The sequence below is a fragment of the Solanum lycopersicum genome, chromosome 2 (assembly GCF_036512215.1).
Source record: "Solanum lycopersicum chromosome 2, SLM_r2.1".
NCBI lineage: Eukaryota > Viridiplantae > Streptophyta > Magnoliopsida > Solanales > Solanaceae > Solanum > Solanum lycopersicum.
The window spans coordinates 48880874-48902350 of NC_090801.1; the positions used below are offsets into that span (position 1 = coordinate 48880874).

Genomic DNA, 21477 nt, shown 5'->3' on the forward strand with positions numbered 1-21477 from the left:
TTGTATTTAAATCAATTTAATAGGCACATTGTTTATGCTTTATATCTTAACTTTCTTTTATCTTCATTTATTGTTTTATCCTTTTTATTTTCTATTGATTTTATTAACTTTTTATGGACTATTGGAATAAATTCAAATCATTACTCAATAAGTGTCATTAATTGACGTACTTAAAGAATTAATTCATGTAATGTATATTAAAAATCTCCAATATTGATATTATCAAATAGTAGAAAATCTTGATCACTCATAGTACATGACTAGTTTTTTGCACTATAAAAATTAAAATTTTCTTGTTGGAAAAAAATGAAACTTTTGATTTTTTTTATTTGGGGTGTTAACTTTTAATTTTCTGTGACTTTTGGTTAGTAAAAATTTATTGTGAATTAATTACAGTCATATAATGAAAAATTACTTTATTATTATTTTTTTTTTTTTTGGGGATTTGGCTTAGTAGGATCTATTTCACAAAGTGATAGATATTATCAAATCTTTTATCGTAAAATTTTTGTTTTTAATAATTATTTTGAAATGACTTGCGAAAATTTCATTCCTTTTTTTATTAATTATAGAGTATTGTACATACAAATTGGAGAATCCACGTACACTTTGTTACAATTTAAATTACGGGATGACACAAAAATTTACTTGTATTTAATTAGATAGGCGAAGTCTTACCATACATTCTTAATTAAAAATTTTCTTTATATAGTTAGAATCGGGGTTGACAAAACACAACAATAAGAAAAAATCACTTAACATTACAAATTCTTAACAACTTCCAAGGACCTAGTCTAGATTGGTACACGAGTTTTTACTAGAGCAACTTTAACATATAACAAACATAAAAATCATATTTATACGTATGATATAGCTATAATTTACATAATTATGCTTCATAGCAAACATAAATATGTATATTTCGTTATACATATACAAAGGAGGAAAAATTGTCTAAATATTTTCAAATAGTTTTGAAATCAGAAAACTGTTTTAAGCTATTCTTTAATTTTGATGCTCGTGTATACTTGAGTTATTCTTCCACTTAGTAGCCAACCTACACAGGATTTGCTTAGGAACCAATGATGGTTCCACTCAATAAGTGTTGTCCATGACGTGCCTTGGTAGAACTATTCCACAGTTTGAAGTATCTCAACCCTCAAAGGTGCATCAGAACCTTCCAACAACATCCCATGCCATTTATACTTTTTATAGTTTATACCTTTTCGTTCAAATTTTATCTCTAATGTACTAATAAAGTTCACATCTTAAGCCTAAAATTTATTAATTCGAAGTTTTAAACTCATTTATTCAAAAAAATAACTATGGTAGTTACCTAGTTTTTTCTATTTCTTACTATCTTTATCACTTGATTAAAGGATACAGATCATAAGATATTTAATCATCATCCAATAAAACCATCAAAATTCAAAAATATAATGATGGAAAATGATCTTCTTCTAGTTGTAAAGAAAAGAATCAAAGACAAACTCACAAACATATTGTTTAAAAGAAAACAGAAATATCAGACCAGATCAATAAATGCATATCATATTTATAATTGAGTATATAATATAATTATAGATTTGATAAAAAATACGGATGGTAGAAAGATGTTTGAATTTTGTTCATTATTAGGAAGAAAAATAAAGAAAAGAATAACGTGAGGTGCACCATTGTGACAGTACATTTTTGAACATGTACATCACATAACTATTGGAATAATATATTCCTCCAACGAACTAAGGTTTAGTATAACACGTTGGATTAAAATAACGGGAAAGTGCACAACTACCCCTTCAATCTATGCCCGAAATTTCAGATTCACATTTGTACTATACTAAGGTCCTATTACCCCTGAACTTATTTTATAAGTAATTTTTTGTCCCTTTTCGGCCTACGTGACACTATCTTGAAAAACAAAACCAACCAGCGTTGGATCCACAAGATAGTGTCACGGGGCCGAAAAGGGGTAAAAAATTATTAATAAAATAAGTTCAGGGGGTAATAGGACCTTAGTAAAGTATAAGTGTGTCTCTGAGATTTCGGACATAAGTTGAGGGGTACTCGTGCATTATCCCTTAAAATAAGTGCATAAACTATATTATTATCTCAATTTTCATAACTGAATGAATTTTATTCTATGCGATCAATAACAATACAAACAGTGAAATTTCAGAAGTAGAGCCTAAAGAAGGTAAAATATATGTAGATCTTAGCATTATCTTATAAATCGAGATAGATAAACTGTTTTTAAAGACTCAAAATAAACATAATGACAAATTTTGATTTCAATCATTTACGCAAAATGAAGCACTTGGAAGTCGTTTGTTACAAATGCAGGAAATATATATATACATACTATTAGTTATGTATATTTCTAAAAAAATAAAACACAAAATATTAATTTTATTCATACTTATAATTAACTATTAAATATTGTATTACTTCTGTAATATTTAATAATTAAGAAAATGACCAAAATAATCCTCAATGTATGAGTAATATTATATTTTGATTCTTAATTTATTTCATTTAATTGAAATAGTTCCTAATGTATAATAAAGATGTTCATTTTAGTCCTTAATATATTTTACTTGACTGAAATAATCATAACATAAACATATAATAAAATGTTTTCATTTTGATCGTTTATCCTACGTAACAAACTTTTTATAAGAAAAAATATTAAATTTAATTATGGACTTCATGTGCTTAATAAAATTCACCATTGATATTTTCTTTGTTAACTTCAAAGAAAATTTTCATGAAATCTAATGAGTACTAATTTTTTTACAATCTCTAATAAAAATTATTATTATTTTCTCTTACTTCAAACAGAAATGGATACAACGTCAATAGAATAGTATTTTAATAGGAGAAAATAGTAAATTTTGTTGAAGAAATTAATTAAAGAAAATGGTGTTAGATTTTATGGAGCTATCTCTTTAAAACTAACAAAAAAGACTAATAGTAAACTTTATTAGCCATGTAAAGTCTGTAAGACTTTTTTTAAAAATGAATATGTTAAGTTTAGGTAAATAATAAAAACAACACATTTTATCATATATTAAACATCATAATAAAATGTATTAAAAATTAAAATGCATATTTTTATTATATAATTACGTATCATCATAATCAATCAAAATATATTATTTATACATTAAATTTTGAATTATAACATAAATATCAAACATTAGATGAAAGAGTAATAGAGTCAGACTAGAAGCGACAAGTAAGGGAAGAGTTGGGTATTCCGTTAAATTGGTAGCGAATCGAACGTTGTATCATTCCTTCCCCTTTTTTGTTTTCATTCCATCTACCTTTGAGTTTGTTTTTGCGCCCAAATAATAGTGAAACTGAAAAAAGAAACCTTTTTTCTTCTTCTTCTCTCTAATTTATTCGATTTACTTTCTACTATTGCTGCCACTCTTGCTCCTTCTTGATTTTGGGTTGGCCTCAGCCTACCCTCACTGCCTCTATTGATTTTACTCCCTTGTTAGAACCACCCATTTTCTAGTTATTCGCAGATTCTCCATTCAGGTATTCAATTTTTGCACTTCTTTATTTGTTTCTTGTTTTTGGGGTTTTATCATGCATATTGTTTACTCTGTTTCTACAATTCATGGGTTGTATTTCATTTCCCTTAAAGGTCAAATCTTGATGGTAGAATTGGCGATAGGAGTCTTAGTAAACTGTTAGATCATTGTTTGAGATGTTTTTGTTAACTGATGTATATCTTGTTTAAGAAACATCAGGAGCTTGTGGAAGATTCGATTATTAGATCTGCTTTAGTTATTCTCGGATATATATTTAATGATGAATAGAACTTTCCTGACATTGTTTTTAGTCTATGAAAAAAAGATAATAAAGAAATTATCATGTGATTGTTGAATACTTCGTTTTACTTCATGGGAGGGATATTAAAGCACAGATATGATGGTGATAACACCCTTCTATAGTTAAAATCATAGATAAATGAAGAAACTTTGGGATGTCAACTTGGGTAAATTGTGACATGAACAAAAAGAGAAAAAAAAAACCCAGCTGAATTACTTTTAGACAGTGAAACATGCAACCATCACTTTTATAGTTCACGGGCGTTGGTTTCTTTTGGGAGTTACTTGATGGATTATTCTTGTTAGGCTGCTATAGTGCTTGTTATGGAGACATTGGTACACATAAAATTGTTACTTGTGTATAACTGCATATATTGCTAGCATTTCATAGGTTTCTTGTCCTTATTGCAATTTGTTTTCATCCTGTTAGAATTTTAATGCTGTTATGTTTCTTATTTTGAGACTCAAAACTGATAGTATCAATTATGGTTCAGTGATTTGATTTTGTCTTACAATTTTATAGTGATTGAATTCCAATAATGATGGAGAAGGGAGATTCTTCACAGAAACTGTATAAACGGATGCGACTTTGGGAATTTCCAGACCAATATGTTGTTGAGCCTACTGATGGATCCTCTGGTTCATGTTTGGAAATTAGTCGTGTTGATGGGTCGATGAAACTAATAGGTTGTTTTCTTATTTTGCTGTTTTCAAATGCTCTACTGGTTTTTAGTTTTTCTATAAGCTAACTTTGTTCTTTCCTTGTATATTTTCTCTTCTTTAGATGAGATACCACATTGCAGTTCACTTCGTGTTCCCAAAATTCGGACAATTTTTGGAGTTATTGGGATTTTAAAGCTTTTGGCAGGCAAGTCAGTAAATAGGAGAATATTATGATTAAATAATTTGTATGTGAAAGTATCCCTTTTCTTGATCATTCTCTTCACAGATCATTCTACGAAGTAATTCGGTTAGAATCATTGCACCAATCTCTTGGTCTTGCACAGATATGTTTGAAACAATTAGGAAGGGAAAACAAGACTTATTTTAGAAAAGTCGCTAAAAAGTTTTCTCATGCCATCAAAAAACTTCTTCCTTTTTATCTATCATACTTATACTCTGAGAGGAATGGATAAATCGAATATCGTAGGTTGCAGGAAAACATCAAAGTTCCAGAAAAGAATGGTCATAAGTTCTCTTTTTATTGCATTCAGGATCATATTTATTGGTCATAACTGAACGCGAAAGTGTTGGATCTTACATGGGACACCCTATCTTTAAAGTTTCATCAATGAAGGTTTTCCCTTGTGATCATTCTCTCAAGAACACTCCTGTCGAACAGGTAGTTTCTCATATCTACCTTCTTATCTCTGTTTATTTTGAAGCGTATCTAGTTGGTTCTGTTTCTGTTTCTGGTGCAATGATGTTTCTTCTTCCTTTGGCAGAAAAAAATGGAAGCTGAGTTTTCTGCCCTGCTAAATGTAGCAGAAAAGACTCCTGGTCTGTACTTCTCTTATGATGTCAATATAACATTGAGGTGAATTATCTTTTTGCATTTACAGTACTTAAACAAGCTTTGCTTCCTTTATTTCTTTTCTAGAAGGTGCTTGGAAATTGATCAACTAGCTTTTTGTGCCTACAAAATACTATTTGTTCTTGTTATTTTCAAGAAATGGGAACATTCTGGTTGGAAGTGTTATAATTGGCTATTGCTTGACACTAAAGCATGGACCATGAAATTCTGAGCTTTAGATGTTTGATGTTTGAATTGGTTGTCTTTAACATTGAGAATGTGGAGACATAATAATTTATGTTGAACTAAGATGAACGTACCTCTGAGGCTACAGTGTTCATTATGTTAGTTTAGGTGAAGTATACGGTTGTTTTGATCATTTGAGCGAATTGGGTATCCAACTGTCAAAATTTTAAGAATTATGTTTTTTTTTTTAAAAAAAAAGAATAGTATTTGAGTTATCCTGGAAAGTGCTATATAAAAGGGACACATATATGTTTTTCTACAGAAGTTAACTTTGCAAAAAAAAAAAAAATCCTTCAGAATTCAAGTCAGTTCTTTCTGAAGGTTATTTAATTAGCGTATAACAGACTTCCATGCTAAATTTTTATATCTTTTAAGGTTCTTATTTTGCATCTCCCTCTATGCTGATCTCATTACGTTGAACCCCTCTAAAATGTATCTCCCTACATTAGACAATAAACTAAGCAAGCTATCCCCCTTTGTTATAGATTTTATTTTAGGTTATCATTCTTGGAGGTGAATTTTACGTTTTAAAAGTTTTTAAACTTGAAGTTACTTGCTCTTAATTTAAAGTACACTAGAATTATGACATTTCTATCACTGTTACATTTCATCTAATTGTAAGAATATATAGGGTGCAATTCTCAATAATATGAAACTTATGGAGGTTCCTACTGCAGTGCTCAGCGATTGCATGATTTGGGTGATGAATCCAAGTTGCTTCCTCTATGGAGACAAGTAAGTCTTTTAGATCCTACATAAATGTAAGTCCATAGTCTAGTCATTTACTCATATCTGGTAGCTTGTTACGTTTTTAACTGATGTAGAACCTGTTGTTGATTGGTTAACTATTGATTTGATAACTTCACTTTCATTTGTTTTTGCACAGGCAGACCCTCGGTTTCTTTGGAACAACTATATGATGGAAGTGCTAATAGATCACAAGGTAAATATATTTTGTGAGTTTCATTCATTTTGTTGGATCTACTCTAGATTTGTAACTCATCTATTTTTCTTGTCATGGCAGCTCGACCCTTTCCTGCTTCCAGTTGTCCAAGGCAGTATCCTTGCAATTCAGTTATACATGGTTTTTTTAACCTTCATGGCGTCAATTCATGTTTAAGGATATCTTTGTTTGCTATCTTTTGAGGTTATACCTTAACTTTTCATAAGGTTTTCACAACTTTCAAGCAGCAATTGGGAAAGACATTGTTGATGTTACACTGATTGCAAGGAGGTGTAATAGGAGAACTGGTATTCTTTGCTTTCTCTTGTTATTTCCTTCTTAACTTTGCAATTTGACAAAAATGATCAATGTGATTGAAGGAATGGAATTGTAGTTGTTGTTTTCTGAAGAACCATCGATCCTCAGTATCTGCTGAATGATACATATTGTTTTTGATAAGTAAACTGGTGAATGATATTTTTTGAAATGGTAACAGTTAACTACTGTAAGATATCAATGGTGATTCAACTGTGTAATTCTTTGAAAGGCCCATAATGCACCTTTCTTCTTTGTTATTTGACTGTTCAATGTTCATGTAATGTCATTGGCATATGGACAATGTCTTACATATGATTCTTACCATGTTATGTCTTTTCTGCTCTTGACTTCACTTACTTTCGCCCTTTACTGGTTTATGTACATTACAACTTTCTTTTTATGATCATTACTTACACCCACTTCAGATACCTGTCAGTTTAAAATAAATCCTAGATAATGTTTTTTGGGACTATGAATATAACTTTTTATATTTTTAGGCCTTAAATCTTCAGATTAATACTTGGTTTTATTGTGCCTAATGAGAAATATTTTCTTAGATGAATTGCTTATAACACATTTCTAGTACTGTATAGATGACTTTGTATTTAGATTCTATCTGATAAGTGATTATCGCTTATTAGGTTGATCAGTATCAATAATGAAGAAAGTAAGCCTTTACTTTTCTCATCTTCTTCAGTTAGTTATCCTTCAAACAGTCGCTAGATTTTCAAATCATGGAGAGAGAGCTCTAAGGAAACTATAATTAGCAATAACCTGATCTCTGGCTTATGTTAATTATTCATAATCATTGTAGGCACTCGAATGTGGAGAAGAGGTGCCGATACTGATGGATTTGTTGCAAATTTTGTGGAAAGCGAGCAAATCATTCAGCTGAATGGATGTACTGCATCATTTGTTCAGGTAGACTTGTTTAACAATGTGATGGTGTGATTCTTTCTACTTCCATTCTTGTTTTTCGTGAATTAATCTGCTTTTCTTGATACGTGATTAGAGAGTGATAGCCTTTTTCCTTTTTCTGGTTTATAATTTAAATAAATGTTAGTATTTATTCATGCTTGAATAAAATACTTACTAATTGATCACACCCTATTTAGTCATAAAATAAGGAAGCAATCACTGCAAATATAACCTGCCGTTTGAGTCTGGGGTCGAACTCATAGGTATCTGCATCTATTTATTGCTAGTTAATATTACTAGATTCAAAAACTCAAACAATTTCCTAGTAATGAAAACAAGGTTCTTTTATGTTATGAAATTATACTAACCAATAAAAAAATATATAGAATAGCCAACTAAATAGATGGAGGGGAGAATTCAATAGGATCAGTATATCCCAAATGTTGGATTGAACTATTGGTGTGTTTCTCTTAACCTGGCCTAATTCTTCTAAAATGATCATGAGTTCTTATATTATCACTAATATCTCCCAGTTATTAGCAATAAATTCCAATAGCTACACTTCATAGTACATCCAATAAATTCCAATAACTACACTCCATAGCTAAGTATTCATGTAACCAACTCATCAAAGATATCACAACAAGGTCAAATCATACCTAATACCTGTGAAGCGAAACAATTAATTCCTTAATTACTTTGAAGTCTTGTTGCACAACAAAAACCCAATCGTGATTCTTTTCCCAATCAAGACAAGATTTTAGGGCACAATAATTGAGCGCTCACCAAAATCAAACAACATACACATCATAGTTGACCAAATGAAACTGAAAAAGGCTTGATTAATGGAAAACCCAGTAGAAAGCTCATCCAACAAGTGGTTCTATTGAAACCCTAGATAAGAAATTTAGCTACTCGTGTTTGTGAACCAACTACCAAGTCAAAACTACGTCCTCAGCAGTAGAAAATAAGAAGAGCTCAGAAAAAACTGTTTTTTTTTTTTGAGAAAAGGGTAACTTTGTATTCATAGGAAAAATTCATCATCCAAGAAATGATGAATTGGAGACTTACATCCCATAGTGTGATGGGCCCACTAATTGAAACTAATCTGGGTTCTTCCAAGCTTCAAGAAAGCTTTGGTAAACCAGTCAGAATGTCTGCTAAAAATAGGGTAGAAGGGCTTTTACATGGCCTACAAATCTTGTGTGGAATAAAATAAGCTCACCTGTTTCTGCCTAGATTTTTCCTCATTGTGATTGAAGTTCGAACCACGACATTAGTCTGGCAAGAGCCACCCAGATTGATCATCCAGTCCCCGGATTCCTCATGGGATGGAGCTGCGGCAGTCTTCCTTCACTATAAGTCCTAAAGTCTTGCAAAATTTTCCTAAGCATTTCTCACGACTGGCTGTGAGTCAACTTCAGGTTGTCCAGATCTTCCAGTTTTAACTAAATTTCGTCCCAGGCCATCCTACTTTCTCCTTCTTTTTAAAGTGCTTCCTAAACGTCCAAAATTCATAATCAAGCCTAATTGACCATTTTCAATGGTTTATGCACAAAAAAACACTAAAACAAGTGGTAAACAACACCAAAATTTATGCAAATATTGCCGAATACACCAATCAATATTTTTTGCTAAATGCAGCGATGACTTAATATTCTCGACAGGAGATACTTCAGGTCACCTAGGAAAATCAGGTACACTAACTAACTATAGTAACTTTTGTTCCACTCTGCACAATGCAACTAAGAGTTGAGTGGAGAAGCTTCAGCTTTCTGTTTTTCCCTTCTTCTTTTTTTTTTTTTTGGTTCATTGTACCTTTCTGGCTGATAAAACAAAGTTTCGACTAATCATGGTTGTAAGACAAGTTACCTCTAGTATACTTAGGTACTTGTTCAATTATCAAAAAACATTTTATGTTAAAAGATCATTCTGTCTACAAGTCATGCTTGCTGTATATTAAATTATTTGTGTTAAACACCTCAAAATAATAATTATGAACTTAGTGATGACAAAAGGTTCAAGTCTCAATATGGGCTTCTGAGATCAACAATACTGTTTGGATTTGCCAACGGCAATAGAACTTAATTAAGATAAATCACTTAACTTCTCCAGTCTTCACCAGGATTACTATTAGTTCCTTCCTGCTGGCCACAGGATTATAGCTTACCCTCTGATAAGAACAGAACTGACTGAAGCTCTGAATCTGGTGATAAGTAGCATTTAACAAACAATAGAAGTCGGAAAAGATGTCATAGAAACTTGGTGTTGTATTTCTACGTTGTCACATTTGCTCGACATATTTGGCTTACCCATCCTTTGGAATTGTATTTGCGATAGAAATCTACTAAATTTAGATGTTCTATCAGGGCAAGGATGAATTTCTCAGTCTTGACATATCATCATATCTGATTCGACTGGTTCCAATACTCGTATTACTTGAACAGGAAGTATTACAGATTCTTTACGAGTTTTAACATAATAAATATGTGATGGTCGAAATTAGACTGTATCATCTATGTCAAATAATGCAAATAACTTTTTTGGGTTTTCAATGAAATGATAAAGTAGGGAAATTTTCAATCTTAAATGTCTACCTGCGTTCCTTTTGGCCAGATATATTGGTTTGTTTCATTACATGCACATGCTTGTATATATTTTCGAGATATCATGCTGTTTTGTATAACTTCTTAGTTTTTCTTTTGTAGGTCAGAGGGTCAATCCCACTACTGTGGGATCAGATTGTTGATTTGACATATAAACCTAAGTTTGAGATTGTGAGACTTGAAGAAGCAGTTGAGTAGCATTTTCTGCTTTACAGTGTCTTCATTCTCTTCACATTTTTCATATGGCTTCTCTTATAATTCCTCATTTTGTGACGTATCCGCAGCCTAGAGTAGCTGAGAGACACTTTTTGGACCTCAGAAAGAAATACGGAAATGTTCTAGCAGTTGATCTCGTCAACAAGGTACAATCTTTGAATAATTATTCTATTTTTTCCAGACTAGTCTATCTTTTAACAAAAATGCTGCTCTAGAAGATGTCCTTTAATACCTTTACCTTATCAAGGAAAAAAATGTCCTCTGATACATAGAAAGTGGTTTGATTGCCGCGTATGTAAAAACGTGGCTATAAATATTTTCATGGTGATGCGTCATGCAATTTTATCAATTTTTCATTTCTTTTCCGAAACCTTTCAGCATGGAGGAGAAGGGCGTTTGAATGAAAAGTTTGCCAATGCAATGCAACATGTTGATGGTGATGATGTAAGGTAGGGTTTTTCTTCTGGTGATCTAATCATAGCACTAAGTTTCTGCGTATCAGTCTAATATTGAACGAGTTCTGCAGATACTTGCACTTTGATTTTCACCATATATGCGGGCATGTTCATTTTGAGCGGCTTTCTATCCTTTATGATCAAATTGAGGATTTCTTCATAAAGAATAGGTATAATCTCCTTTGAGTTTACAGTTCATGTATAGATTCTTTTGAGTTCACTTTTCATGTATATATTGTGTAATATTATCCTCTTTGCTTTCATGTATGGTATCTTGCATCCTAGCTCATTATTGGCCACCCAACTGTGGCATGTACTTTGGGATCACATAAGCCATGCTCCTAGTCTGGATCATCCCAATCTTATCTAGCTGAATAGGGATGGTGGTCGAAATGGGATGCAGGCACCTATTCTGGCCTGCATGTTGAGGGGCAGGACAGTCTAAAGGATGCAGGATATCACGGGTTTATAGTTGAGAGCTTTAGTTGGTTACATCTTTTTTTCTTTTTGGGAGTTGGAGGTTTCTGGGTACCTGTTTGCACATTTTATTCCCCTTCTTCCATACATGAACTGAATGACAGGTTTATGCTCAATAACTAGTCAATAAGTCCAGTTTTAATTTTCCTTCTCAAAAAATTGTTCTCTCTAATTAATAGGGAGTAGACAAAGAAATATTTCACTTTCAGAAGTCAGAGGGCAGGTGAAGCAAGATGCTTATCTTATATTATGCATCTAAGATGCAAGAAGCTTATGCCAAGACTACCTGCATTGCGGGCAAGGAAAGAATAATAGCAGCAAGGGCACACATACTTTCTTTTACTTTAGATTTGAGAATTATGTGAAAATAAAACCAAGTGAGAGAGAGAGAGAGAGAGAGCATACTGAAAAGGTAACAGAAAAAAAAGGTGGACTTTGTTGATACTAGGTGGAGCAAGTAACAAGCAACGGCATTACTGTCTTTAAAATAGACTCTGTATTGCTCTGCATCAAAAAGTTATTTTGTACGGTTTTGTGTTTCATTATGCATGGAGAGGTAGAAATGCATTCTCTGTCGTTCTGCAAGCAACATACTTTCTTGTTTTTCCCATCTGTCATTCTTAAATTTGATTTCTTGTTTCCATATTAGGTACTTTTTGTTGAATGAGAAAGATGAAAAAGTTGAGGTGCAACTTGGAGTTGTGAGGACCAACTGCATTGATTGCTTAGACCGAACAAATGTCACCCAGGTATCTCCTACCTATAAAAATATTACTTGATTTTTTATAGGGATATGGATGTAAAAAGCGCTTAGATTTACTGGTTCAGGGAGGATAATGTCGAGTCCCATTTGCAGTGCTTGTTCTCTATTTAACATGCTTTAACTTTGCCACTGTGAAAGGATACTGCTTAATATTTGCATGTTATCTTATTCACACTTAACACACATAGTTATGCTCCTTGTTGAGAGACTTTGGGCCTAACTCAATCCCAAAACTAGTTCATGAGGTGAACTGAGGGACTGTTCGAAACAAGCCCCCCCCCACCCCACCCCCACCCCCCCACCTACTACTTGGTTTGGGTGTCAATGGAAACAAAGTAATAAGGAAATCTGGTAAACTGCTCCAGCTTGTGTATGTTGGGTCTTCTGGACAGAGAGGAAATGTAGGTGGTTTGAGGCCAAAGCAATCACTGTACAGGAGATGTAATATAGATGCTTGTGTGTGCTAGCTTTATGGCGCGATTATGAGGACATATTGGCTAGTGATAAATTTAGTTAGCTTGTTTTAGGTATGGGATCTTTTGAATAGAGGGGATCTCCTTCTTTTGTGTGTGTTCAGGACTTCCCGCTGGTGGTGACAGAGGGAGAGGGTGGGGGCAAGGAGGACCAATATTTTGTAGCTGAGACTTGAGTCAAGAAAAGATGCACGAGGAGCCCATACCAATTAAGCTGACCATATAGGCTACTGCCGTGATCTGCATTTCTTCTCTCCTACTTCAAGTAATGTTCTAATAAATGATATTCATTTGCAGAGCATGCTTGGTCGCAGAATGTTGGAATTCCAACTCAGAAGACTTGGTATTTTTGATGCTGAAGAAACTATAAGCACACACTCCAACCTTGATGAGAGCTTCAAAATATGTGAGTAATTTTTGATTATCTGTATTAATGTTTTCTCTCGAGAGTATATTAGAATTTGTGGCCGATGATTTTTTTAAAACTTTAATGGTTTTCATGGAAGCACCTAGTTCTATTCTTGCTTTTACAGGTTTTTGTTCTATCTTCTTTTTAACTTTATATGAATAAGTGCAGTGTGGGCCAACCATGGAGATGATATAAGCATACAGTATTCTGGTACTCCAGCCCTAAAGGGAGATTTTGTCAGGTATATTTCTCTTTGATCATGGTAAAGATGTCTCTTCTTGTTCAGCTGAAATATGTAGATGTTATTTTTAAGAGGGATGAAACACAGGCAGCAATTTTTATGCCAGTATTTCATATTATAGGCATATTTAGTTGTGCAAATGCAATTGAACCTTACATTCACCAGTCAGATTCTTATATTTGCTGATATGCATGCATAAACCTTTCCTGGTGAACTGTCAGTCACATGCCAATTTGGAGTTGTTTTAACAGTATCTGCACCCAACTAGATTTGCTTTTGCAAACCAGTAATATAATAAAAAGACTACAATCTTTTGAAGATTTAGAAGTCTTAGCTGGAAAGTTGAAGATGTCTTTCATTCTGTATTTAGAATTAAATCATGGATTTAGCACTTGTATGTGCATGTACTTTCGTCAATAATCTTGAAAATCTACTATTCTGAACCTAAGTATTTTGTTCACCTATGATTGCAATTTAAAATGGCTATTGATGCAGATTTGGTAAGAGAACAGTCCAAGGAATAGTCAATGATGGTCGCAATGCCCTAATGCGATACTACTTGAACAACTTTGTTGATGGCACTAAACAGGTATTGCTACTCATACCAGCAATTAGTTACTTCATGTTACTAAGTTTGCATCCATTTTACCTACATGTACCATGTGTTCATATGAAAATTTGGAAAAGTTTTCTTTGAATGATACTGAAATCATGTATCTGGGTGTATGTGGGATGTAGTAATTGCAGTCATGCATTGATTAGTCTTTTGCTTGTCTTCATTATGATTTATTGATATTTGATGGATGACTTTCTTCTTAATTGCTAGGGAGATGATAGGATTAAGAATTTACAATCTGTTTATACTTCTCTCATGTCTACTTAAACACTTAAATTCTATCTTCTTCTTACACTTTCTGAAGGATGCAATCGATCTAATGCAAGGACATTACATTATGTCTGTCTCCCGAGATATGACGGCGACATCGCAGAAAGGAGGCATTGAAGCTATAGCTGTGAGTGCTATTACTTATTCTTGCTATATCAAGTTTATATTGTTCTTATTTGTTTGATTCTACTGAGTATGTGTATAACAAAATGTTGCATTCATTGGTAACCTACAGGGTTAAAGTAGTTTGTAGTGAATTTTATATTTCATGTGCATGAGGTAGAACTAGGGGATAAGCAAAGATAATACAAGACACATCTCAAAATTAGGAGAATAGTAAAAACAGTGTAGATAGTATCCTGTTGCCTAGTTAGTAGAGATTTTGTGCGGATATGAGATTAGTTGGTGAAACTCTCTTCTGAAGGTTGATCTATCACACTTATGCTCTTGCAAATACCTCTACAAGTTACTATATGGTGCAAGTAAATGCCATGATCTTAAATAGACTATTATAACTAAAATTGGGTTATTTGGTTAAAGTTTCTCCGGAGCTATTAATTTGGATGTTTCACTAACAAAGTTGACGAGATTGTGAGCTCACAGCCATTTATGTATTGGGGAGATTGTTAACTAATTTGCTAGAGAAACAGTTTTCGAAGTATAAAATGATACAGGTGAAATCAAAGGACTTTACTTGAATGCTACTGCAGGTACATGCAAAGAAATGATCTAAAGAGTTGTATTTTGTAGGAGTTGGGCGTTTATATTATAATCCATTATTATTTAACAGGCAATTCACCTCAGTCATATTCCATATTTATCATTTGCTGGAATTGTGAAATAAAGTAGGTGAAGCTATGTCGTCACTGAGCTCCCTCAACTGTAAGAATAGCATTAGTCTCAAATTTCTCGGGGAAGCTATTTATGATCCCAACACGTCAAGACAAAAGATAGGCATGCATCTGAAAGGAGAATTGCCAGCCAGAAAATCGCAGTATTTTAGGAGAGTTGTATATAAGAATACCTGTCCCTCTCTTTTACTCACAATCTGAGTTCAAAGGACAGAAAAGAGTGATCATTTACAGCTTCATGATAAGTGATTATGGTACCCAAAGCCAGAACACTAGGGTTGCAGCCCTTTCTTGGACCCTGCCTGAATCCATGCTTCATGAACCGGGCTGGCCTTTTTTTTCTTTTAATCTACTTGACAGCCATTTGATTGTCACAATGTGCCCAAACTTGACTGGAAAATGTGTTCAAGCTTTTTTTGAGAAGGTTATATATCTGTGTTGTTATATTTCCCTTTTGTTTGCTCGTAATAATCATCGGGTCCAAATATGTGCTGATATTTTTAAGCAGACGTTGACGTTGTCAGTCATATCATCTCACCTAATTATAAACTTTTCTATGTGCAGTCATTTCCTCTTGCCTTGGGACTGATTTTGACTGGCTTATTTTTTGCTACCTTGTCACTGGGGAGAGGTGAGCTTCCATACATGGAAATTTTCCTATGGTTCTACTGTATGATCATTATTTTTGAATTTCAATCTCAATAATCAAACCAGTTTAGTTGCTTCTAGTTTTTCTTTTTTCTATTTTGGTGGGGTGGGGGTTGAAAGGGTTTATATGGCCTCATGACTTTCTAGAGTAAAATGATCCATGTGTTAGTAATACCTTGATCATGTACTCATGTTCTATAATCATGCCTGTTATCAATCATGACTTCAAAGATATGAAATTAGGGTAAAAGATTACAATGGAACTCCCAAAGGAGTGTATTTGCAGTATGTATATGAGATGGGTAATAAACTATGTATTTTAAGATGAAGGGATGTTTTATGCCCTTTATGTTGCATTTTCTTGATCCTCTTTCTTCTTTTCTCTGTGTGTGTGCGTGGAATTCTGGTGGAGGGAAAAACTCTGTCTGGTAGTAAAGGATCGTTGCCAATATAATTTGACTTGGATAACAACATTTGTGCCAATGTTTACATCTCTTGATACTCATAAACCTTATACGAGGTTCTTGTTTTCTTCCATCTACAGTTCGGAATGATGTTTGGAACTTATTATTTTCACTGATTTGGGCAAGCATAAGTTTGGCCATAGCTGCACTTGTGAAGGCCAATGGTCGCATGTTCTGTAACAGGCCTCGCCTGCACCAGTCAAGGCGTTGATTTATAAGTTTAAGATGCTGGATTAGTTGCCATATTTGTTGAAGTTGCTAGCTTTGCTAGTCAACATATTCATTTACTTTTGTATTCTTGGTAAGGAATCACAGTGCAATGGATTGGCTATAGATTTCTTTTTCTTGTTTTTTACCACTTGTGCTTTCATGTCATAACTTCGACCATTTCATTTCAGAGGGTTTAGCTACGAATGATTGTTTGTAGATTGGAATTTTTGGTCCAATAATACTTTGTGAAGTCATACGAAAGAAATTTAACATTGGCCTCGACATAAGCCAGTGTAATTTCTGCAGGTGCTTCTGATTCTTCATTTATGTTTGGTATGACCTTTCTGTGCAACAATGGATTGTTCAATGTTCACCATAACTCATCCTCTTTTTTTTATTAGAGAAAATCTCATGTCAACAAGGTGGTTGGGAATTGAGATGGATCCTGCATAGAAAAACTGGTTGTACATGTCCCACAATAGAAATAAGGTCTAATTTCCTCATATAATGTCTTTCAAGGTTTTGCAAATTCCTTGAGAAAGACATGTCTTAATTATAAAAGCATTTCTCAATAAAAACTCCACTAATTAGAATAGCAAGGATATATTTGTTGTGTGTGTGTGTGTGTGGGGGGGGGGGGGGGGGGGGAAGGGGGTAACAAAGTGATTCTTTGTTTTTGTAGAACTTTAAATATTTTGAAACAAATCCATTATGCCAGCTAATAAGTAGCATCATATGGGGTGTGTTTTGGCTAACCATTCCTAGTGTCTCTCAATAACTACTCTATATATCCAAATTTGATTATGGTTTAAGTTGAATGTGACTCTGTGTAAAGAACTCTGAAGTTTGTGGTGATAGACTGGTAGTGAGAAATTGAGCTAGCTTATTAGAGAAAATGACATAAATTGTTCGTGGGAGTAGTTCTAAACTAGTCCTTTTAACTATACATTTAGCATAGTTCTTTAACTAAATAAAAAGTTATCGGCATTAGTCCCTTAATTATACACTTGCCAGTTTTAATATGTCGATTTTAGTCCTTTAAGTAATCAAAATATTAGGTTTGGTTTTTGTCCATTTTAAAAATAGAAATAGCTTAGATTTATACTAACCAAAATCTTTGTGAAATTAAATTTTTAATCCATTTTTAAATTTGTTTCTCTATCATGTCTTTTTTTCTTCAAACTATTCTTACGAAAAGAACAATAACATCCACGATTTAAAATAAAATTAATGAGAAAAGAAGATATTAGTCCTAATTTTGTTCAAGGGAGGATAAAATTAAGCACTTGAATATGCTAATCAGTGTGAATTTTATTTTATTTACTCAATTTTTTTTACGTAAAATAAAATGAATAGAATAATAAAATTGATCTATTTTTTTTAAAAAAATTTAGAAGAATTGCAAATCTACTATTTTATAAATTTCAATTTCTGAAAAGTTAAACAAAGTCAGTTCAATGAAGTCGTTGGAGTATAAACTTGGATTTAATGGGTAGTAATTTTTTTTCTTTTTATAATAAAATTTGGCGTATTCGAGTCATTAATAACAATAATATGCTTTATTTTATCCTCTATGGAACAAAATTGTGACTTAAAATTTTTTTCCTCGCGAATTTTATTTTAAATCGTTGAGGTTAAGGTTTGTTTGCATAAGGTTAATTTGAAGAAAAAGTAACATAGAGAGAAACAACATGAAAAGTATCTAAAGGATTTAATTTATCAAGGCATGGACTCGTTGGTATAAACCTAAATTATTTGTATTAAAAATGGACAAAGACCAAGCTTGATAAGTTTCTAAATATTTAAAGGACTAAAATCGATAAGTTTATAGTTAATGGACTAAAATCGGCAAGTGTATAATTAAGGATCAAAACTGACAAATTTTTGAATAGTTAAAGAACTAAATTCATTAATTGTACAATTAAAGGACGTTTTAAACATACTCCTATAGTTAAGAAATTATTTATGTCATTTTGCTTATTAGGCAACAGGGGTAAACAAAATTGAACCAAGTCGTAAATTGGAGAAACAACTCAAACTAGTGGTTTGGTTTTAACTAAAGAAAGTCAACTCGAGACCAAACCAATCTATAATTATATATCACGAGTAAAATTACTCGTGCATTGTGCGAGAATTTAATATCACAAAATTTATAAAATAGTACTTAAACCTACCAGTCATTTATAAAACTAAAATACTAAATTATCTTACATACAAGATAATGTACTAACAAACATTAATATGTAAAGGAAAATGAAATTTATATCATCTTATCATTTATAATAGTGGAGCCAGTTGGTCCCGAGAGGCAAACAAACACATTTTCAAGTTCAAACGAGCCTCAAAGCAGATAAACTAGATTATTACTTTTCGTGTGCTATAGACCTTAGTAATGGAGTCAATTAGCCCGAGGGAAAAATAAACGGATTTTCAAGTTCAAACGAGCCCCAAAGTAGGTAAAACTAGATTTTACTTATTTTTATTTGTTATAGTCCATGAATTTTTGGTGATCCGGGATTCTGGCTTACTTTGGGCGAAATTTTGATGGATGTCCTTCAAGTCCTTATTAATAGAGCTTGTTGGTCCCGAGAGGCAAACATGCACATTAGCAAATTCAAATGATCTTCAAAGCAGGTAAATTCAGATTTTATCAATTTTCGTGTGCTATGTCCATGATTTTTTTGTCATTTGAGATTCCAATTTGTTTTTGACCAAAATTTTTCATGGACGTCCGCTAAGACCTTAATAATGGAGTCAGTTGATCCCGAGGGGAAAACAGACGCATTTTTAGTTTCAAATGAGCCCCAAAGAAGGTATATCCAGATTTTGCCATATCCATCTGCTATATTCCATGGATTTTTGTTGATCCGAATTTGGCTTGTTTCTTATCAAAATTTTTCATGAATGTCCATTAAGACTTCAGTTAAGGAGCCAGTTGGTCCCAAGGGGCTAACATACACATTTTCAAGTTCAAACGAGTCATAAAGCAAGTAAATTCATATTTTGCCGATTCTCATATGCAGTCCATGAATTTTTGGTGATATGATATTCAGGCTTGTTTCTGATCGAAATTTTTCATGAACCTCTGTTAAGACCTCAGTAATGGACCTGTTGATCTCGAGGGGAAAATGAACGCCTCCATCCACCGGGGAGAATAGTGATGCATCATTAAAGGATTGTTTTTTTTTAAAAAATAATTATTACATCTTGAATTATTGGTTTAAGTCAAAGGGGAAAAATATTTTCTTTGATAAAAAAAAAGTTAGGTGTGAATAGTGATGAATTATGTCTTTTTTTAGAAAATAAAATTATAAAAAAATTGTTAATTGTTGTTTTGTTTCTGTTTTTTAAATCAGTAAAATAAAGGAATGAATCCCCATCCTAAGGAAAAATTACATAAATTAATATATTTTAAAAAATAATAACTGATTTTAGCGATACTTTTTATTTATTACCATTTATAGCAATGCTTGTTAAATCTGTAATATGTATTAAAAGTGAATTATGTATGTAATATATTTGAATTATAATTGTTTTTTGAAATATATCATGTTTGTTTAGTAAAAGATTGTCACATTGTATTATAAGTGTATTAAAATGTGTAATAGATGTATTATTCATCATTAAAATTTGTATTATATGTGATTATCAAATTGTTTTTTGTAATATGTATTAAACTTGTATTATAAATAAACTAAAAGTGATCAAGTGAAAAAAATATTATTACTATAAATGATAAATATTTTTTTATTATAATATTTTTATGTAAGTTTCCTATATCCTAATATGCCAAATTGGTTATGCTTAAAGAGATGTTTTCGTAAGTGGCTCGGCTCACCTTCGGCCTTCCTTTGGGCCTAGATTATTTTCTCAACCTTGGACATATAGCTCAATCAAGATCATTATTTCAACTTTCAAAGTATAATCGAATAGGTTGCATGTTTGAGTTGGTAGATTTTTCAAATATCAAATCAAATTATTTGTGTCAAATTTTTAAATTTATAAGCCAGATCGAACTAGTAAAACTCAGATTTTGAGGGGTTTTCAACCTCGGGTTGATTCAGGTTTTTCAAATATCAAACCAAGTCATTTGTGTCGAGTTTTTAATTTTATAAATTAAACCAAATTAATATACCTCGAATTTTTTTTTCTTGTTTTTGGACTTTATAGGTTAAATATTCATATAAACATATAAGTTACTTGTACTCCAAATATTTCTTTAATCCAATCAAAATACAATTATCTAAAATGCTTCTTAAAATAATGACAAAAAAAGTTATATGAATGAAGACATTAAAATATTTAAAAAATAATAATAATAAATTATATAAAATAAAAATTACAAATTAATGAGTCATAATTAAAATGATCATAATTTAAAAATACTAAATCATGCTAAAATAAGTCTAATAAGTATTAAGTACATGATTAATGAAATTCAAAATATTTTAAAGTTATTTTTATGTAATTTTGTCACTTTTAGAGTCTTAAAATAATAATTTGCATATAACTAGTATATTTTACGATTATTAGAAAATCATTTCAAAAGTGTTTATTTCTTACTTAAATATTTTATTAAGTTAGTTTACTTTAAAGTTATGATTATAGTTATGAATAGTTTGGTTTATAACTAAATTAATTAATTTATATTAATTCATCTTCTTCGATTCAATCGGGCTAAATTTGCAATTGAATTGGACATTTTCCTAAATTGCAAAATTACTAGTACCTTTTTTTCCCTTTTTTTTTTTGGAAAAATAATGATATATGAATAACTAAATCCTACATAAAATAACATATAGATTTTATCATATAACTAATTCATCTATTATTAATGCATGTGTAACTCTAGCTAGCTACCAAACAATCTCTTAGAGTCATATTTTATTAAGTTTGTTTAGTTCAAAGTCATAGTTGTAGTTTTGGAAAAATTGGTTTATGACTAAATTAATTAATTTATATTAATTCCTCTTAATTCTATCAATTCGACTAAATTTG

At 31.9% G+C, this 21477-nt stretch overlaps 1 protein-coding gene across 1 annotated transcript; it reads left to right on the top strand.

Annotated features, from left to right (window-relative positions):
• Positions 1-3195: 3195 nt before the first annotated feature.
• LOC101251565 (phosphoinositide phosphatase SAC6) lies at positions 3196-16806 on the top strand. Its single transcript, XM_004253188.3, has 21 exons — positions 3196-3546; positions 4366-4529; positions 4627-4710; positions 5057-5184; positions 5288-5379; positions 6279-6336; positions 6488-6544; positions 6626-6659; positions 6772-6852; positions 7677-7783; positions 10489-10575; positions 10671-10748; positions 10981-11051; positions 11129-11227; positions 12184-12283; positions 13068-13176; positions 13348-13420; positions 13916-14009; positions 14341-14433; positions 15722-15788; positions 16350-16806. The coding sequence occupies exons 2-21, from the start codon at positions 4382-4384 to the stop codon at positions 16478-16480; spliced, it is 1791 nt and encodes a 596-aa protein (XP_004253236.2). The 5' UTR covers positions 3196-3546; positions 4366-4381; the 3' UTR covers positions 16481-16806.
• The last annotated feature ends 4671 nt before the right edge of the window (positions 16807-21477 follow it).